The sequence below is a fragment of the Acyrthosiphon pisum genome, chromosome A1, assembly GCF_005508785.2.
Source record: "Acyrthosiphon pisum isolate AL4f chromosome A1, pea_aphid_22Mar2018_4r6ur, whole genome shotgun sequence".
In the NCBI taxonomy this organism is placed as follows: domain Eukaryota; kingdom Metazoa; phylum Arthropoda; class Insecta; order Hemiptera; family Aphididae; genus Acyrthosiphon; species Acyrthosiphon pisum.
Genome location: NC_042494.1, coordinates 114,307,357 through 114,325,396, shown reverse-complemented (window position 1 = coordinate 114,325,396; position 18,040 = coordinate 114,307,357). Strand labels below are relative to the sequence as shown.

Genomic DNA, 18,040 nt, shown 5'->3' with positions numbered 1-18,040 from the left:
GATAATTATAATAAAAGTATATATTATTATTTATTATTATGCCCTGCAATGCGATGGTTTGGACAAATTAAGCAATGGCGGTGTAACAAAGCGTTGCACCCCCCCCCCCACACCCGTCACGAAATTTTGAAATATTCAGAGTGCGAGTGTTAATGTGTAATTGGTCTTAAGGTCGATTTGCATCACGTCGAAATGTAAATGAAATATAATTAAGACGAATTATTACTGAGAAGTATATCTGCCCTGTTTATACTATATTAAGTGTTTATCGCGAGTGTTCAATATTGCGATATTCCCGTTACGATCAGCGATGCAGGAAGATCGTATTTTTAGCATTTTAGTATTCCATACTATGTGCAGGTTACGGTACATGGAAAATATATAATTTCGTTGCAACCAAAGGATATATAATGGGATGCGCGGCGATGAGACTCGGTTGTATGCGCTTGGGAGCCCGTATATCGACCACGTTATTCAATTTTTTAATGGTTATGACAATATTTCCAGAAATATTGTTTTCTTCCTGGAACCAAGTTTTTAAAATATCCATATAATGGCCATGCTAAGAAGCGTAGGAGAAAACAATACTCTTAAATATGTACGTTGAAGAAATAGCATTATTTTTATATTTGTATAGGTACCTATAACTTACAGTAGGTATATATAGATTTTGGTATTATGTTTAAATTAATATTGTATGTAGAAAATGCATAGTTAAAATATTGATATGAATAAAAATAACCCAATGAAACTATAAAAGTGGTTTTTCCATTAGGTCTCTTTTTAGGAAGGACCCTTAATGTGTGCCACTGCTATACCATATAATCCTTACAATAAATTATTATCGTTAGATAGCTAAATTATAATGCACACGTACGAACTAAATATTAAGTCATTAACGTTTGTATAATATTACAATAATTCTGACCATTTAGGGTGAAATTTGAGGATAGTTTCAGATAAACCTTTTAGTAATAAAAAATAATAAAGCGTTTCTCCAGAAAATTGAATATTACGCCACCACGCTAGGTATATATTTATAATATACAACGCTCGTTTATTGCGATGTTGAATAATGTGTTTTGACTAATATTAATCACTATAAATTATTATGATTCGTGTTGGCGTATATTATATTGTATTATAACATCAGTGTTGCAAGCCGATAAATTATTTCTGAACTTAAGCATCTACAATAATTTTCCAACGATTTGAATTAGGTATACCTAATAGGTATTGTAATAAAAAACAATATATTCGTTTCAATAACAGTCGTGTGATAGATCGAAGTTGATAATCTATATACATTTTCCACAGAGTGTATATTTAATATTATAATATATATTATAAATGATTGTTCGATCTGTTTATATTTTACTCATTTCGATATTATATATTTTATCTTGGTGAAAAAGTGTTGGTGCGCTGCATAAAAAAGTAATGCAATCGGTTTTGAGACAAAATATGATTTATTTTAATTTTTTTAATTCAAGACGTTTTTCACTTCGACCCTGTCGTTTGCCTCCACGTTTATCACGATAAATAATTCATAGCCTGAAAGTTATATACCATTCTCGCTGTTTGTCTCTGTCCGCTGTTTGGATAAGCAAAACAGCATCACCGACGGCGCTTGTAGATTTTCATTTTCCGAATCGACAGGCGCAAAATATAAATTAAAAATACGGAGATAATTAAGTTTTCACGGGATTTCGCTTCTACCCTCTGGCCATAAAATATATAATATGTATATTGTATATAATATTATATTTATACACTCATATATTTATATGAATATATATATATATACAATATATAGATATACATGACATATATGTATATTATATAATATTCATGGTACGTCCAAGCGTATAGCGAAATCAAAAGGGTGTGTAAACCATCGCCTCGGATAAATAGTCTCCGAAAATACAACCGAAGTATATTTTGTCAAACGGCGTATTTTCGACGAGCAGCGAATGGAATGTCACCGTCGGCGCTATTACGAGTCACAACTTAACACTGCAATGAGTCTGTACACGTGTAGGCTACGCATTATTGTGTATCTATATGTGTGGGAGTCACATATTATTGATATATCATTCAAATTTCATTCAAGCGCGTGATTTATATACAAGCCCTGGTTTTATTGGATAAAATACGAACCACACTCACGCACACACGTTTACTAGTTTACCATACACTTGCCACGTTTCAATGATGCTAATTAAGGCGGTGGCGTGTCTATTATGTTTATATTATTATGGCCAAGTGTGGCTTACAGGTACATGTATAGATGTTGTTGGTATATAGGAGGACTATACGCAGTGGAGGTCGCGTATAAAAGTTTTGAAATTCGATAGAGCTGAGGTAAACTTGTAATTATAAACATAAACAATAGAGGTCCTATGACAAAAGTGAGGTAAATTATATTTTTAATGTGTAAAACAGTCAGGCTGCAGTAATAATATAAATTAAGTTTTTTGAGTTAATTAACTAAATAACGTTTAGCTGTTAACAAAGTATTCATTACGACTGTACTATATTATACATATAAATGCGATTGTCGGGTCATTCGGCTATCAAAATAGCACAAAGCCATTGAAAAAAAAAAGTGAATTTGAGAAGACGTGTTCATGACATATTTTAAGTAAATAATATACCTAGATTAAGTAAATATTGTTGTCTGTTTTTATCTTAACACATGGTTAAATTAGCAATGTACTTTTTCTTAACCAATTTATCATGTGAAAATTAACACAAATAAAAAATGTATTAATTTTAACAAACCGTCAGGTTCAAAAATTATAAATAATAAAATACAAAAAGGATTTATCATTCATTTTGAAATTATAAGGACATAAATAAAAAAAATATGATTTGAATCGAGAAGCTTATTTCACGCAGACGCTCTTAATTACCTATGATGATCTTTAAAAAGTTTAAAAGTTTTAAAAAAATATTTATTTTAACTTAAAAACTCAATTTCTTATATTTCTATATTTTTTTATGGTAAATAATCAACATAAATTACTATAGGTATTTTAAATTAATATTTCCTTATTTAATATTTTACTGATTCAAATGGTTGGAGCTGATTAAACTAATTTTTTGAATTGACGTGAAATCAATTTATTTAATAAATCATATAATATGATAATTTAAAATAAGCACGGTTAGGTTAATGAAATAAAAAGTGAAATATTATAACATTATAACATAGTATAAGGTTAGTGCTATATTATTTCAATGCACTCATATGGTTATATATTATATTAGTTAAAATAACAATAACGTAAATACTCTTCAGAGTTGAAACTACAATATTATATATTGAATAATATTGTTTTAAATTAATTAGAATTATTGAAAAATTATCTTATATTTATGAGTGACAAATATATTAGGACGTTTCATTATTGAAGAAATTGTGAGTAATTTTGTTCAAGTTAAAAGAAAAAAAATATTCCAGTTAAGCATCAATAATGAAGTTATGTTTTTATCATATATAATTTAAAGTATTTTTTTATTTTCCACGAGAATTTAATTTTCGAGATTTAATAATTATACCATTCTGTATTGTAAAATATATACTCAATGATAATACTTTTACAGATATATCAATGAGCACTATAGTCTATAGTTATATAGATAAATAGATTTTAATTCAATTGTAGATAAATTAATAATTCAATTGAAGACTGTGGCAATATTAGTTTACCAATGTCCAAAGTGTTGCTACAATCATGCTCACCACATTATTTCTGCAATAGTACCTACTGTTGTTTAAAATCTGATTTTTGGAATTTTAAAATATACTTAAAGGCCGTTAAATAATAGTACAAACTTATATATTAAAATATTGGATTCATTTGATATTTAGAAATATGAACATTAACGAATTATCTTATAGTATAATTTGTATTAAACATGCTTTTATGATTAATAATATCATTAAACTGGTTAACATAATTGACGGTGAATTTATATTTAAAGTTGAACAATTTATAATTAAATTGCTAGTAAACAGATAGTATTATTGAAAAACACCTATAATCATGGCACACAATGTTTATTAATTAACTTAAATGTTCAACTATTTTCTTTCGAATACCTAATTATAAATAATATACTCTAACACCCAAAGACATAATATGTTTCCCAATTATTTAATTATCTAGCAGAAGTCTGCTTTAATGAATTAAGTTCGGTTAGTTTAATCATTACATGAAGTGTAGACAGTAGTCAGTAAGTATAATAACGTCATTCATGTCAAATATAAAATATCTTTGATTGCTTGAAATTATATGAAAATATTATGACACAATATTGCCATTTATAACTAGAATTGAATAAAATTCAGATTTTATCCTCTGCTCAAGTATTTCCATTGTGCGACTGTCACCATTGAGCTGAGGCATAAAATAATTAAAAATTCATTCTTAGGTCATTCGAAAATAAAAAATATTGACGTAAGTACTCATTTTATAATGTACATAAAACATTTAACTCGCTTATACGTTTCGTTTTATACCGTAATAGGGTTGGGAATTATTTAATGGTAAAAAAATACGGAATGTTAGGGAGGTACTAGAAACTGATATTTTACTATATTGTTTATTAGTTGTTTTTATTTTTGTAATGTAAGGTTTATATTATTATAAGTCATAATAGTTTTATACGGAAACCTGTAGTCTTAAACGTGTAATTCGACACTAAAATATAAACACATTAAAATATGTTTTAAAATCAAAAACTTAAGTGATAATCATTAAAATTAATAAAATAACATACTTATAAACTGTACTTAACTTTAAAATGTGCTCGACAGTCAATGTTTGTCGAAAGAAGATTATTGCATTATAATTTAGGACACATCATAAATTAGCAAATGCACAAAGACGAAGATACCTAGTTTTGAGGTATACCTACTTCGGAAAGAATTGGTTTATAATTATTAATATTATTAGACCCCGTTATGTTAAGGACGTGACAGAATAAATCATGTACTCCAAAAATGATCGATAAATTCAAACCCTGCAAGTGCGCGAGACCGCACGGGCACTGAAACTTGAATACGGAACTCAAAAATATCTACTTTATACAGTATAAAGAAGCGCCTTGTCCGGCTATTAATGGAGTTGTGTGGAAGAATTCCAAAAAGCATTAGTGTGAACGGAAATAACGTATAAGATTAGGTATTGGACATCCACATTTAAAATTTTAATTTTAATTAAATTCAGAAAATTAAAATTACCCAGGTAAACTAAATATGTAATATAATATTATGTTATCAATATGAATATTTTACACCAACCGTATGAAAGTAAATGATCATTTATTTCATAATAAACCTGCTATTTATTTATATAGTTCGGATATATGTTAATAATACAACATATTATTAGGTATCTGTGTAATGTATATTGAAATAATATTATTTCTATAACATTAACTTAATATTGTTAGACTCCTCTATCTTTCGCTATGAAAAAATATATTATATGATTTAACGTAGGTAACCTTTAGTATCTAAATACAAGTTACAACCAACCATCAACCACTTTGGTTCTTTAAAATTGTCTAGCAATTAATAAACACATCTAAATACATTTTTAAAACTTAATTATTATTTTTACAAATTTTTTTTTCAGATTTATTTTTCTTACTTTGTTTCTCACGCTGAACTATGTCAAGACTTATCAATTTTTATTAAATTGATTAGTTCATAAGACCTCCGTCTTCCAGTTAAAATTAAATCATTTGCTAACTATGTTATGTAGGTACTCGGTAATACGGATATTTCAAAATAATAAAATGATAAACCCTGCAGGCTACAGTACTATTTCGCTAATCCGACTAGACATTTTCCATTCAATACGATTTCTTTGCGAACATTTTTCCACGTACACAAAAAATATGATCTAGTCCGATCAGCAAATCTAATAGTTATTACTACCGCTGGATTTAATACTTTTTTTGGCACACAGCTATTTTTCTTACAATTCTTATATTATACACAATCAGCTCTGGAAACTTAATCTTTCCAGGCGCCAAGTAGTCGCTTTTTTGTGACTTACATTAGGTCACAACTTCCTGCCATTCTCTTTATTTCAAATCACTTTAAACTTCTCTTTTTCCTTGATCTGCCCACTACTAAGAAACTACGGAACCTCAAGCACATCATTTTCAATTATCTTTCTGTTTAATATAAAACACTTGTTTTTATTTGAACGCACATAGAATTTTCCAATCGTGCTGCCAGTATAACACCTACGTATAATAGGATTCCTGTTTTCCGTATAAATTTTCTGACTAATGATTTTCGTATTTTCTCATAAAATTATATTTCCTGTTTTAACAAATAAAAACGTTATGGATTATTAGTTAACCTTGCTAATTTGGAATTTATTTATTTTTGATTCTCTTAAACTATTATGATCTTTTCTCAATTTATTCTTACTGTATTTAAGCACAAAACAAATTATGTGATACGATTATGACACACTCATTTATGGTTTTCAAATACTATGACCGTTTCTCACCTGTATACATACAAATGTTGATACGAGTTGTAATAATAATGAAATTATTTGATGTAAAAATGCACTTAATAAGTTTAAGAATAATGATAATAATTACGTATTTGCTTTTACAAAACTTTATTATCTGTGTCCACCATATTATATTTTAGATTTAAGGAGTATATTTTTAATTTATAGTAATATATGTGTTTGTGCTATACTGCAGGTATAATAATATATTTAAAATAAAACATAGTTCCATACAATAAATACAACGTTACAGAATTAGAAATGAAATAATAACTCAAATGGAAAAAACTACCACAAAAGTAAATAAATAATTTAAAAAAAAAATACATCGACCATACCAAACATTTTAACTGACTATAGCTATTCATTTAAGGAAAGTTCTAAAATAACATAAATTACAGATAGGTGGAAGTATTAAATGTTAAGTAAAACAATAAAAATGATGTTTACACAAAATAATGTATTTATGATTCATTAGTGAGAATGTTCATGATTGGATTTTTTCAAAACTAACTGTATAACAGTGTTCATAAAATAAAAATAAACGTCATGAGTGGAAAAGGAAATTTAAAAAACAATATTCATTTAGACTATACAAAAATAGATAACATAAAATAATGTTTGCGTTTATATAAATATTAATTACTACCTAAGAAAACAATGTACAAATATAAATATATAATAGTAATTTAATGTAATGTAAATTCAACGTATTTCTAATGTAAATAATGTAACACCGACTAATAACCATGCAGCTGATGCCATAATAATAACAATAATAATAACAATAATAATAATAAACATTATTATTTACAGAGTTATGTTCACAAATTTAAAGTAAATGAAAGTATCAAACTCTGAAATTATATGAATATTAAAAATTAAAAACTGTTTATACATTATGTTATATAAACTAACAATTCAAAAAGAAAAATGTATCAAAAGATTGAAATTTTAAATTCCTTTTTTAAAATGCATAAAAATGCAATAAATTAAATTTTTTAACATATTTTTGAATACTATAAAAACTTTAAATTTTTTTATTTTAATAACTTAGGTTGGCTAAGTTGCTAAGTAAATTAGCTTGAGTTACTAAATTAATTTTCAAGACTCATATTTTTTTCATATTTGCTCATTTTTTTGCGTTGAAAATTATTACTATTGCAATTTTAAATAAAATGCATCATATTACATTATTCAGTAAAATTTAAGTGTAAGAGTGGAAACTGAAAAGTAACAAACAACTTTATCTTATTTAAATTCTAGCATAATATAGTGCATGTTATGTTAAAATTCAAGTGCAAGTCCATCCTATTAGGTATACCGTTACCTACATGCTAGTGAATATTATGAAAATTCTGGATATAGTTATGTAGTATGCATACCATCTATGGTTAATTTAATTATATTACGGAGAAAATTATTTTTAGTCTTCTTGACATAGTATAAAATAATATATAAACCTATACTTTTTATTAAATTGGTATAGTTTTTTTTTTTGTGTTTATGATTATTGATTATGTCAAAACTTTTTTTCAATCTCCCATTGTAATATTTAAAAAAAAAAAAAAACAATACGTATTATCTTTGTGTTTGATATTTTTGATTTTACCATAGATATATTTGAAGCTCAAAATAAAATAGTGGAACGTCACGATTTCTGTTACAACGTAACAGCGGTAAATGTGAAATTCCAACAATGGGGTCTGCGTCATTTGATGTTCATAATCGTCAATTCAGTTGTTAAATAGAATATTAATAATATATCGGCGCAAATGACGCAAATATAGAACGGAATTTGTAATATAACCAACGAATAAATTAGCTTAACTAACTCCCCTCTGCGTTTACACAACCGTTTAGTTTGCGTTTCGGAATTTCGGCGTTTCTTGTGAATTCAAACACAAGCCAACTATTATTATATACACCCTACACAGATGTAAGTACCCGCACAGGCGATAATGACTTTTTGTCGAGTATTTGATATCATTCTCTAAGTAAGTTTTTTTTTCATTATTCAATACTTTTCATATAATATTACAAATTATGTTATATACATATCAATAACGTTTTTGACAAATATACCTAATGTGTGACAAACAACGGCATATAGGTATCTATTAAAGTAAAGGGAAGTGATAAATGTATAAGGAAAAAAATAGTAATAAGAACCTGCAAAATTTTTTATTACCAGATATTACCATATTATATTAAGATAATATAAAATAAAATAAAAGCTTTACTTGTTGTGGACAATGATGGTATTGTCTACTATCGTCTATCAGCAGTGATGAATTTACGGTGGGCTAAAAGAGGAAAATTCCACAAGAGACAAATTTTTGAGGGTGGCAAAAAATTATAGCTTTTGTTTATGATGTTTTCATGATTGTTTTAATTTGTAAACCTTTTTCGGTATTGTTACCTATGTATTTAAGATACATATACCTTCAAATTTTGTGTTTTAAAAAATATTGTTGACCATTAAATTAGAAATTAAAAAAATTTTCGATACCTAGGTAATAGGTATATTATATTGTATATATTATCATACAATAATATGTAATATTTTCGTTAGATGTTCATAATAATTTATAACTTTTATCTCAAGGACCTCGAGTTTGGCGATCGGACCTGGCAGGCGTAGCGAGCGATTACTGTCTACTTGTCATACTTCATTAGTACAATAGTACCTATATACATTTTTATTATTTATTATTATGCACTGTTTTTAAGAAAAATCAAAATTCGTTAAATGCGCCGCGCCGGTGCGTGGCGGTAAAGCATAACATTGTGTGTATGCGTATAAACAGAAAATCCGCGACACGTTGTATTACTAACTAGTGTAATAATTATTGTCAGTAAAATAAAATAATTATTTAGTATTTACAACAACAACAAAAAGTGGGTAAGTGGATGTCGAAATGCTGTATAGTAGGTTACAAATGGTTCATTGTAATGGATGGTGTTAAATTTGAATTCAATGATATAATATTATTGTATAAGAAAACGGTCAGCCAGCCTATGATATTACTAAGTATATTTGTTGATATTGTGAATAAAGTGATTTATATATAACCTATTTACGCGGAATCTTGTTTTAAATGTTCAATCCTTAGCTATAAAAGTTGAACATTTTATAAATTTTTAACTACAAAATAATTATTAATTTTTAAATTTAATAAATTTTGTCAAATCTCCAACATTAAATGCTTTTATAAAAAAAAAAAACTGTGACTAAGGATTTTTTAAATCACATTCTAACAATAGAGTAAGAACTATGAGTTAAGTTATCTCTTATATCTATCTAGATACATTTGAGTTACGTTATCTTTATCTTTATCTAAATAAAAAAATACTTATCAAATCCGAACACTGGTTACTTGCCTTGAACCGTTGAAATGGCCGGCGTTGACGAGCCTGTAAACTTGAAGTTCCACACGCCTGTCGTATCCAGGGTCCAGCGTATACCAACAGTGGTTAGGACCAGACAGCGCGGGAGATTTGATCTGGCCGAACGTCGAGTTTGAACGGGCCAACAGCATATCAGCTTTTATCGTGACGTTGCACACTGAAACATACGGACAACGCGTATCGTTAGAATTATAATTATTGGTTATATCGTGTACAAAATAGTATATAAGCTCAATATATTATATTGTAAGCTCAGATTACAATGAAATCCCTATTCAACAAAATCGATACATATTGTTATATCATACAAAAGCGGGCAAGTTAATGAACATAATATTAACTCGAGTTAGTTGAGTAAAATAAACGTTCAAATACATATAAGTTAATAGTTAATTAACAAAATATTTTACTATGAAAGTTCAAAGTTATAATGGAGAAAAATATAAACTTAACTTGGTTAAAAATAATAAGTTGAGTTATATATTTTTTTTTATTACCACCTAGGCACACAGCTGTGTCACACATAAGTATTTTTAGTACTTTCGTGTTTTTTAAAAATGATAAATAAATATTTAGTTATACTTAAATGCATTCAACACTAATATTCATACTTGGGTACTATTGTACCTAGTGCTTTAAACAATGTTACAGATTTGTGTCAAATAAATTATTAAACAGAGGAATATTTATTTGTTTAATGTTATTTAAGTTCATTGTATATTATACACAATGTCAGATGATTAAACAATAAACAATGAATTAATTAGTCTTAATTACAGCTATAATATATATTAATATGTATGAGCATACATTTTTAAATTAATTAACTGCAAAATACAAAGTAGTTTGTATACCTACTGCTAAGATAGATTCGTTAACTAGTTAGGTTATTCAATTGACTAGACAATTATTGAACTAGGTAGTTAGTAAGTTTAAAATAAATTCATAGAAATCAATTCTTCTTGGCCCACCTTTGTTGTTACATAGTCAATCACAAAAGAGTGATCCGAATGTATGCTATAAATAATTGATGTACATAGTACCTATTATATTATTATAAAACCATTGAGTCAACGTACTATCATATTACATCGATTTTGGGTGCAAAAATATACAAGATGGTCAAATTTTACATGTAAGTATTTTTTTGGTTTAGATTTATTGCAAAATGTATTTTGAATCAATGTTATATAGGTACTTAGCTACTGTGGGTAAATTTGTACGCAACGCAATCGTGCCACGAGCATTATTATATAAAGTACAATTAGCAACTATTTGTGTGGTGCGCTCTCGAAAGATTTGTCATATCGAATGGCAAACAACGCAATATAATAACGCTCTAAAATTCCAAAAAGTAAACCACGAGCTTATGTGTTGTTAATAACATCTAATGAAATAAATATAATTTACATTGCTGACACGTCTGTCAGTTTTCGCAGATTTTCGAGACGCTTCGCACGTCAGCAGCAGCTGATCTGTCGTCCGGCCGCCTGCAGACCGACACACGGAACAGCCGCAAGTACCGCTGCGTCTATAAAGTATCACACGAGCCCTGATGTCAGGATATCTGATGAATATCGTATTTTTCATGTTCGAACTATATTTGTATACTTATCGTTAGTCATATTATGTTTTTGTATCCAATTGTTAAGCTACGCGTTTCCCTGCAGCGTCAAACAGTGGAACAGCACGGCCGGCGTCAGACGCTGCAGGGAAAACGTACTTTTAATTCCTACAATATTATAATGTGTAACGTATAAAATATATTATTGTAAATTGTTAGAAATATGTTTTTGTATCCACTTATTAACTATTCTTTATGGCGTCAAACCTACAATATTATTATATGTATCCCCTAATACAAAATTATGTACTGTTATATTTTTGTAAATAAATTGTTAGAAATATTTTCTTGTATGTAACGATTCTGAGCGGAGACGGTGTGTTAGCTAAGGCCTAGCTCAGTAGCGCCGAACACGTATGGCTACTGGGGTAAATGCCCCATAACTTTTGTAGGTGGGTGACTACTTAGTGCTTTAAGGTCTTTTTATTTATTTAATTTAATTTAATTTTCTTACAGTGAAACACTGAAAGCTTGATAATAGGTCAATTCACCCTCATACAGCTAACACAAGATGAGTTCTGTTGAACACAAATGTTGCACGTAGGTCAGAGAGATGAAATAAATAGTGTACTGATATCCTTTTAACTAGCTCAATTTATTTTTTTTGCATCAACTTCCCCCTACTTAAAAAAATTACATACACTTCTTTATAGTGTTTATAGTATAGAATAATTCCGGGTACAAAAACTTGCCAGTCATAATTAATTGTATTTATTATAATTTTAATTATAAAATGTCCTTATAACTTCATAATTAATTTTTTAGAACACAAATTGGATTAAGTGCTCACAAAAAAATATACATATTATCTTTTCTTTGATGAAAAAACGTATGTAAACGAAAACAAAAAAAATCTTCTCTAGAACGGATTTAACTATAACTATTTTAAAAACCAAATTTTCTAAAACTTTGAAGATAAATATCATAGAAATTAGATAGGTTCATAATAAATATCACTACCTAATAAATATTTTAAATGTCATGATATGTATAATGAAGAATAATATAATATGGTTTGACTATTAATCGAAAACTATCCATTTTGGAATTATAGCCTTTAGGGTATTAAGTTATTTTTGGTGTATGATCAACGATAATTTACAAATTAATGATCATACTCGAAAAGCCAAAGATCCCGATTTGGTGTAAAATTTTATTAAAAAATAATAATATTTGGTTGCCAGTGGCGGATTTAAGGGTTAAATTAAGGTCGGAAGATCCATAAGATGTGTTTCGTAGAAAATGTATCAGCAATACAAAACTGTTGTTTTTATTAACATAACCTAAGAACGGTATTGCAGTTCACAATATAAAATGTAAGTATTTATTATTTTGTGGTAAAAATTTAAAAAAAAAATAACCTTATAAATGTACGTGGGCCCCAATATACATATTAGGAGAAGTGCTACATCGACATTTACCAAACGTCCGTTAAATCCACCTCTGTTGGTTGATGTACATTAGTAAATAATATTTTCTATATGAGAGTATGAGACGGGTATGTAACTTCAATTACCTATATGCTAAAGGCTTAACGATAACACTTAAAACGTATAATGTAGTTTTGAATTTATTACTTTAGTGACATTAAATGCGAGACACATTTTATTTATTTATTATAAAATAAATGTTAAATTATCGCTTCAAGTTGAAATTACTTAAGCAGTTTAAAAAAAGCACACTTTAATAATAATAGCTACTTATAGTATAAGTTAGTTTTATTGTTTATGATATTTTGAAGATAAGATGAAAAAATATATTCTTCAAATTCTAAAGGTTTTATTGAAAATTTAAAATAACCACCATAATAATTTATTACAGTAAATATTTTTTTATGTTATCATATTACATTTTTTAATTATAAACATACTTATTTTACACATAATGCATCTATATAATATTATATTATATGTTCTAAATGTTATTAGTTATTATAAGTTTACAATAGATATCTACCTGCATTAATACAACATTTGTGTTTATCATTTATTCGCATATACTTATATATATTTTTTTTTATTCAGTTAAAAAGTTTATAAAAATCAAAACTCACCCTTTTAAGAGTTTCAAAATTAACTTGATTTCACAGTTCAAAATGTTGATAAAAAAAACTTTCATTTCTATTATTAATAATCCCGTGAATTCAAGTCAGTGATTATTTAATTATTAGTATTGCATATTTTAAATTTAAAGTTTCCTATTTATGAAATTACCTTATTATTTGATTTTTATCTCTTACTTAAATGTGTTGAATCGTCATACTTTTAAAATGCCCTCAAGAAATATATTTTATGTAAGTCAAACCTTTCGATTTCAAGTTATACGAAGTATGTAGGTATTGGGTATCTTACAATGGTGTTATATTTATATTTATAGTTGTTATTTTATATTTTTTTTGTAAACACAATATTTTATAAAATATAGAAGGACTGGTATACGAAACGTTCATGTAACTCATCCATAGATTGGAAATTAAAAAATAAAACTGTATTAAGAACATTTTGGACTTTCGGTCCAAAATGTTACAGAATGCATAAGACATAACGTAAAATTAATTTTCTCTTTTAATGACTTAGCACTCGTCAAATTAGAAAATTCACAGTTCCAGAATCACTCGTTTTGTTAGTGAAATCTAGCCATCATGAAAATATATTTTAAATATGATTTGACGTACCATTATAACGATTAAATAATAGGATGATAAAAATAAATAAATTCTAGAATTCATATAACCCTCAACAGTAACATTAATGGACGGTCAAACATTGTAGACAGGTACATTATTTTATTTTAATCGGAAAGGCGCGCGTTGTGTTCGTTGTGATAGTTTTAGAATAATGTTTATATGACATAAAAAAAAACAAGTGCGAGTCGGACTCGCGCACGAAGGGTTCCGTACCATCATCGGCAACACTGCTTATATTATATATTCCAGAATTTTTAGTATTTGTTGTTATAGTGGCAATAGAAATACATAACCTGTGAAAATTTCAACTTTCTAACTTTCATGGTTCATGAGATACAGCCTGGTGACAGACGGACGGACGGACGGACGGACAGCGGAGCCTTAGTAATAGGGTCCCGTTTTACCGTACGGAACCCTAAAAACGAGCTAACGATTAAAAAAAAACTAAATAGAATAATATGTACAGGCGATGACCCTTAGAATAACTATTATCACTACGACAGATTTTCCCCTGGTGCTCTGCAAAAGCAAAAAAATTCAATATTTACACAGTTGTTTCAACATGACATGTAACGCAATCATAGCGTGTAAATAGAAAAAAAAGGAATAATATGTAAACACCATATACGATATACATATACACATGCATACATATTATATAAACATTATAATGGATACGACGCCTTACCAACACAACCTGTAATAAACGCTATGAAACGCATCTTAGTAAACGAGAAAATATCAAAATGTCAGCCAAACTATCAAAGGCGTTTGTCACGTCTACATACGTATATTGTTGTTACGCAGTGCAATATATTTTATAATGCACAACGGCACGCCGAATTGTTTGATAACGCATCATCCTCTGATTTAAAATATGTAAACACTTCTCAAGCATGTGGACGACAACCTTTGTGGCAATATCATATTCTTAAATATTGTAACCATAAAATGCCAATGCTATTATTTTCCGTTTTTTATTCCCTGTAGTCGTCGTCCGCGTCGTTTATATAGCGCGATTTATTTCACTGTATAAAACGAATATAATTAATTTATATAATTAGCTATATAAAAATATTATTATTATTATTAACTTGACTATATGTGCCACATTATAGAACTGCAGGTTTTAACTATCAATTTTTGAAACTCTAGATTAGTTATATTACATTACTATAATAGTATTTATAATCAATGGTTATACCCACAAAATATTGTCTTATCTAGTTATACGATGTATCATTATTGATTTGTAACTTTATGATTTAATCCAAGTTTTCATGACTATAGGTATAAATAGTTCTAATTGTTTGAATGATTAAGTATTATTATAATGAGCTTGTGTATATACAAACGATACCTGAAACTTTTGAATTACACTTCTGAAACAAGAATATATATACACATTTATGTTAATATCTGTTCAACAATTTAAACTAGTTATTTGTTCAAATTTCTATTTAGTCAAAAATATTTGAGTAGAATAAAATAACATTACGCATATTATTATAACCCAACATATTTTTGTATTATGTTATATTAATATGGTAAAAAACCTTATGCTTATTTTATAATAGTATATTCGCATTCGCATTTCATATTTATTCAGAGCTAGTCAATTCAAATATAAATAAAATACTATAGTCCACGTGGATACGTGGTATAAAAATATCTTAAAATATTTATGAAAAATACATATATATATATAAATATGTATCATATAACTTTTCATCGGTATAATACGATACAGAACTCAATTTTAGTGATACGATTAAGAACGCTTATTTTTTCCCCAATGTTTCCATATTTAATATTTTTTATCGAAGGAATGAGCACGATATTTGGTAACTAGTCTAGATGAATAAAAAAAAAAATCAACTTTGAAATGTATACAACAAATCTGGTAACCCAGGATAGTGGCTTTAGACGTATTTTGATTAAACATTTTTAATTATTAAATAAGTCAAAAATGCATTTTTAGATCTACCGTAGAATACTGTCAAAAAATAATTACCTAAAAAAGAAAAGTTCAAAATATATCTGGTTCAACAAAGATCAGTTAATTTATTAAAATATTTAGAAAACATGTTTGCTTGTACGGTATCCAGGTTTCAGGTATTGACATAGAGGTAACTTATTTTAATTTATTACATTTTTCATAAGATTAGAACTATTATGATTTATGACTACGAGTTTTAACATCGTTATTATTGTATTTTATATTTTTATTACAACTAATTTTGAGTATATTAGTATATAACTATTATTTATTTACAAACCTGAAAATAGTGTCATTAGATTCCAATCATTAAATCCAACTGTATATAGTCGGTTGCATCAAAATAAAATGTACATACATACTATAATATCTTATCCAGAACTCTCCACCTATCTTTGAAATCGAAAAATTCACGAGTTTACGGGTATAATAGTGTAATATATATAAACACGGGGTGGGGGGTGTATGTATTGTATAATCGTCCTAACACGGATTTATTTAAGTACACATGTTGACGTGTAATATTTTTGCAAGAGTTGGAGACGTACGCGAATCGTTGCCCATTTTGTGTTGACCGCGACGCCTGCCACCATCTAGGTTTATCGGTTGAACCTCTTGCAAAACAAATTGTATTTTTAATTTTATATTTCTAATCAAACAAACCCTAATATGAAAATAAATGTAGAGGGTATACAGTATACACATAGGTAAGATTAAATAAGCACATTTTTTTATGACAAAAGTTGTTATTTCACTTTATTATGGTATAATAAAGATTCAACAATTTTACTGGATAACACACATGTTATATATTTAGGTGTCAAATGTTTATTTTATTAGCTGTCATCAGTATTTCAGTGTTTTTAAATAGTCTATGTCAATTGTCATTGCATAATATAATGGTGGTATTGATTATATATTATGTATATGAATTTATATTAAAAACTTAAAAAAATAATGCTAAAAAATCCTATATAAAAATAAAAAAAGGTGGGTAGTGGATGTCGCTATACTGTACAGTAGGTTACAAGTGAGTCACTGTATAATGGATAGTATTAAATTTGAATTCAATGATATAATATCACTGTATAAGAAAAACGATTCTGAGCGGAGACGGTATGTCAGTCTAGGTATAAGGTATCTTATATACTTATCTATGGTATTAAAAAAAAAATTGACCAATAATAGGTATCTATAATAAATTCCAAATTAATCATATCACAATATCCATTAGGTACTTATAACGCGTTAGGTATACATCAACAACAAATCGTGGTACTATCATAGATATATAATATTATACTTTAGAAGTTTCAATAATATACAATTACAACAAAATAACTAATATAGTTATACCAGGTTTTTTAATATGTGATTTAATCCAAATTTGAGCTTAAAATGACTATAAAAATAAATTGTGCTTATGTATTTTTTAGATTTTTTGGTAACAGAATTAACTACTTAGGTGGAATCTTGTTTTACATTTTTAATCCTTAGATATAAAAATTGAACATTTTATAAATTTTTAACTACGAAATAATTATTAAATTTTAAATTTGATAAATTTTGTAAAAATTCGATCTTTAAATGCTTATAAAAAAAAATTGTGCCTATGTATTTTTAATATTTTTCACTGCTATTGTAACAATATATCAGAGCCTTGTATTAATTTTTACACTTTTTGGCCGACAGATAAACTTACTTGATATTTATAGAAAAAAAAAACTAAAAAAATTGAAAACTGACCATGTCCGTAAACAGCTCAAAAATTG

At 27.4% G+C, this 18,040-nt stretch overlaps 1 protein-coding gene across 1 annotated transcript in view; it reads right to left on the bottom strand.

Moving 5' to 3' along the window:
• The window catches only part of LOC100572104, a 215,987-nt gene that overhangs the window by 32,183 nt on the left and 165,764 nt on the right, over positions 1-18,040 (bottom strand). Inside the window, exon 4 of the mRNA XM_029488085.1 lies at positions 9,933-10,116. Within this exon, the coding sequence (XP_029343945.1) occupies positions 9,933-10,116 (184 nt within the window). The remainder of the gene's footprint in view (positions 1-9,932; positions 10,117-18,040) is intronic.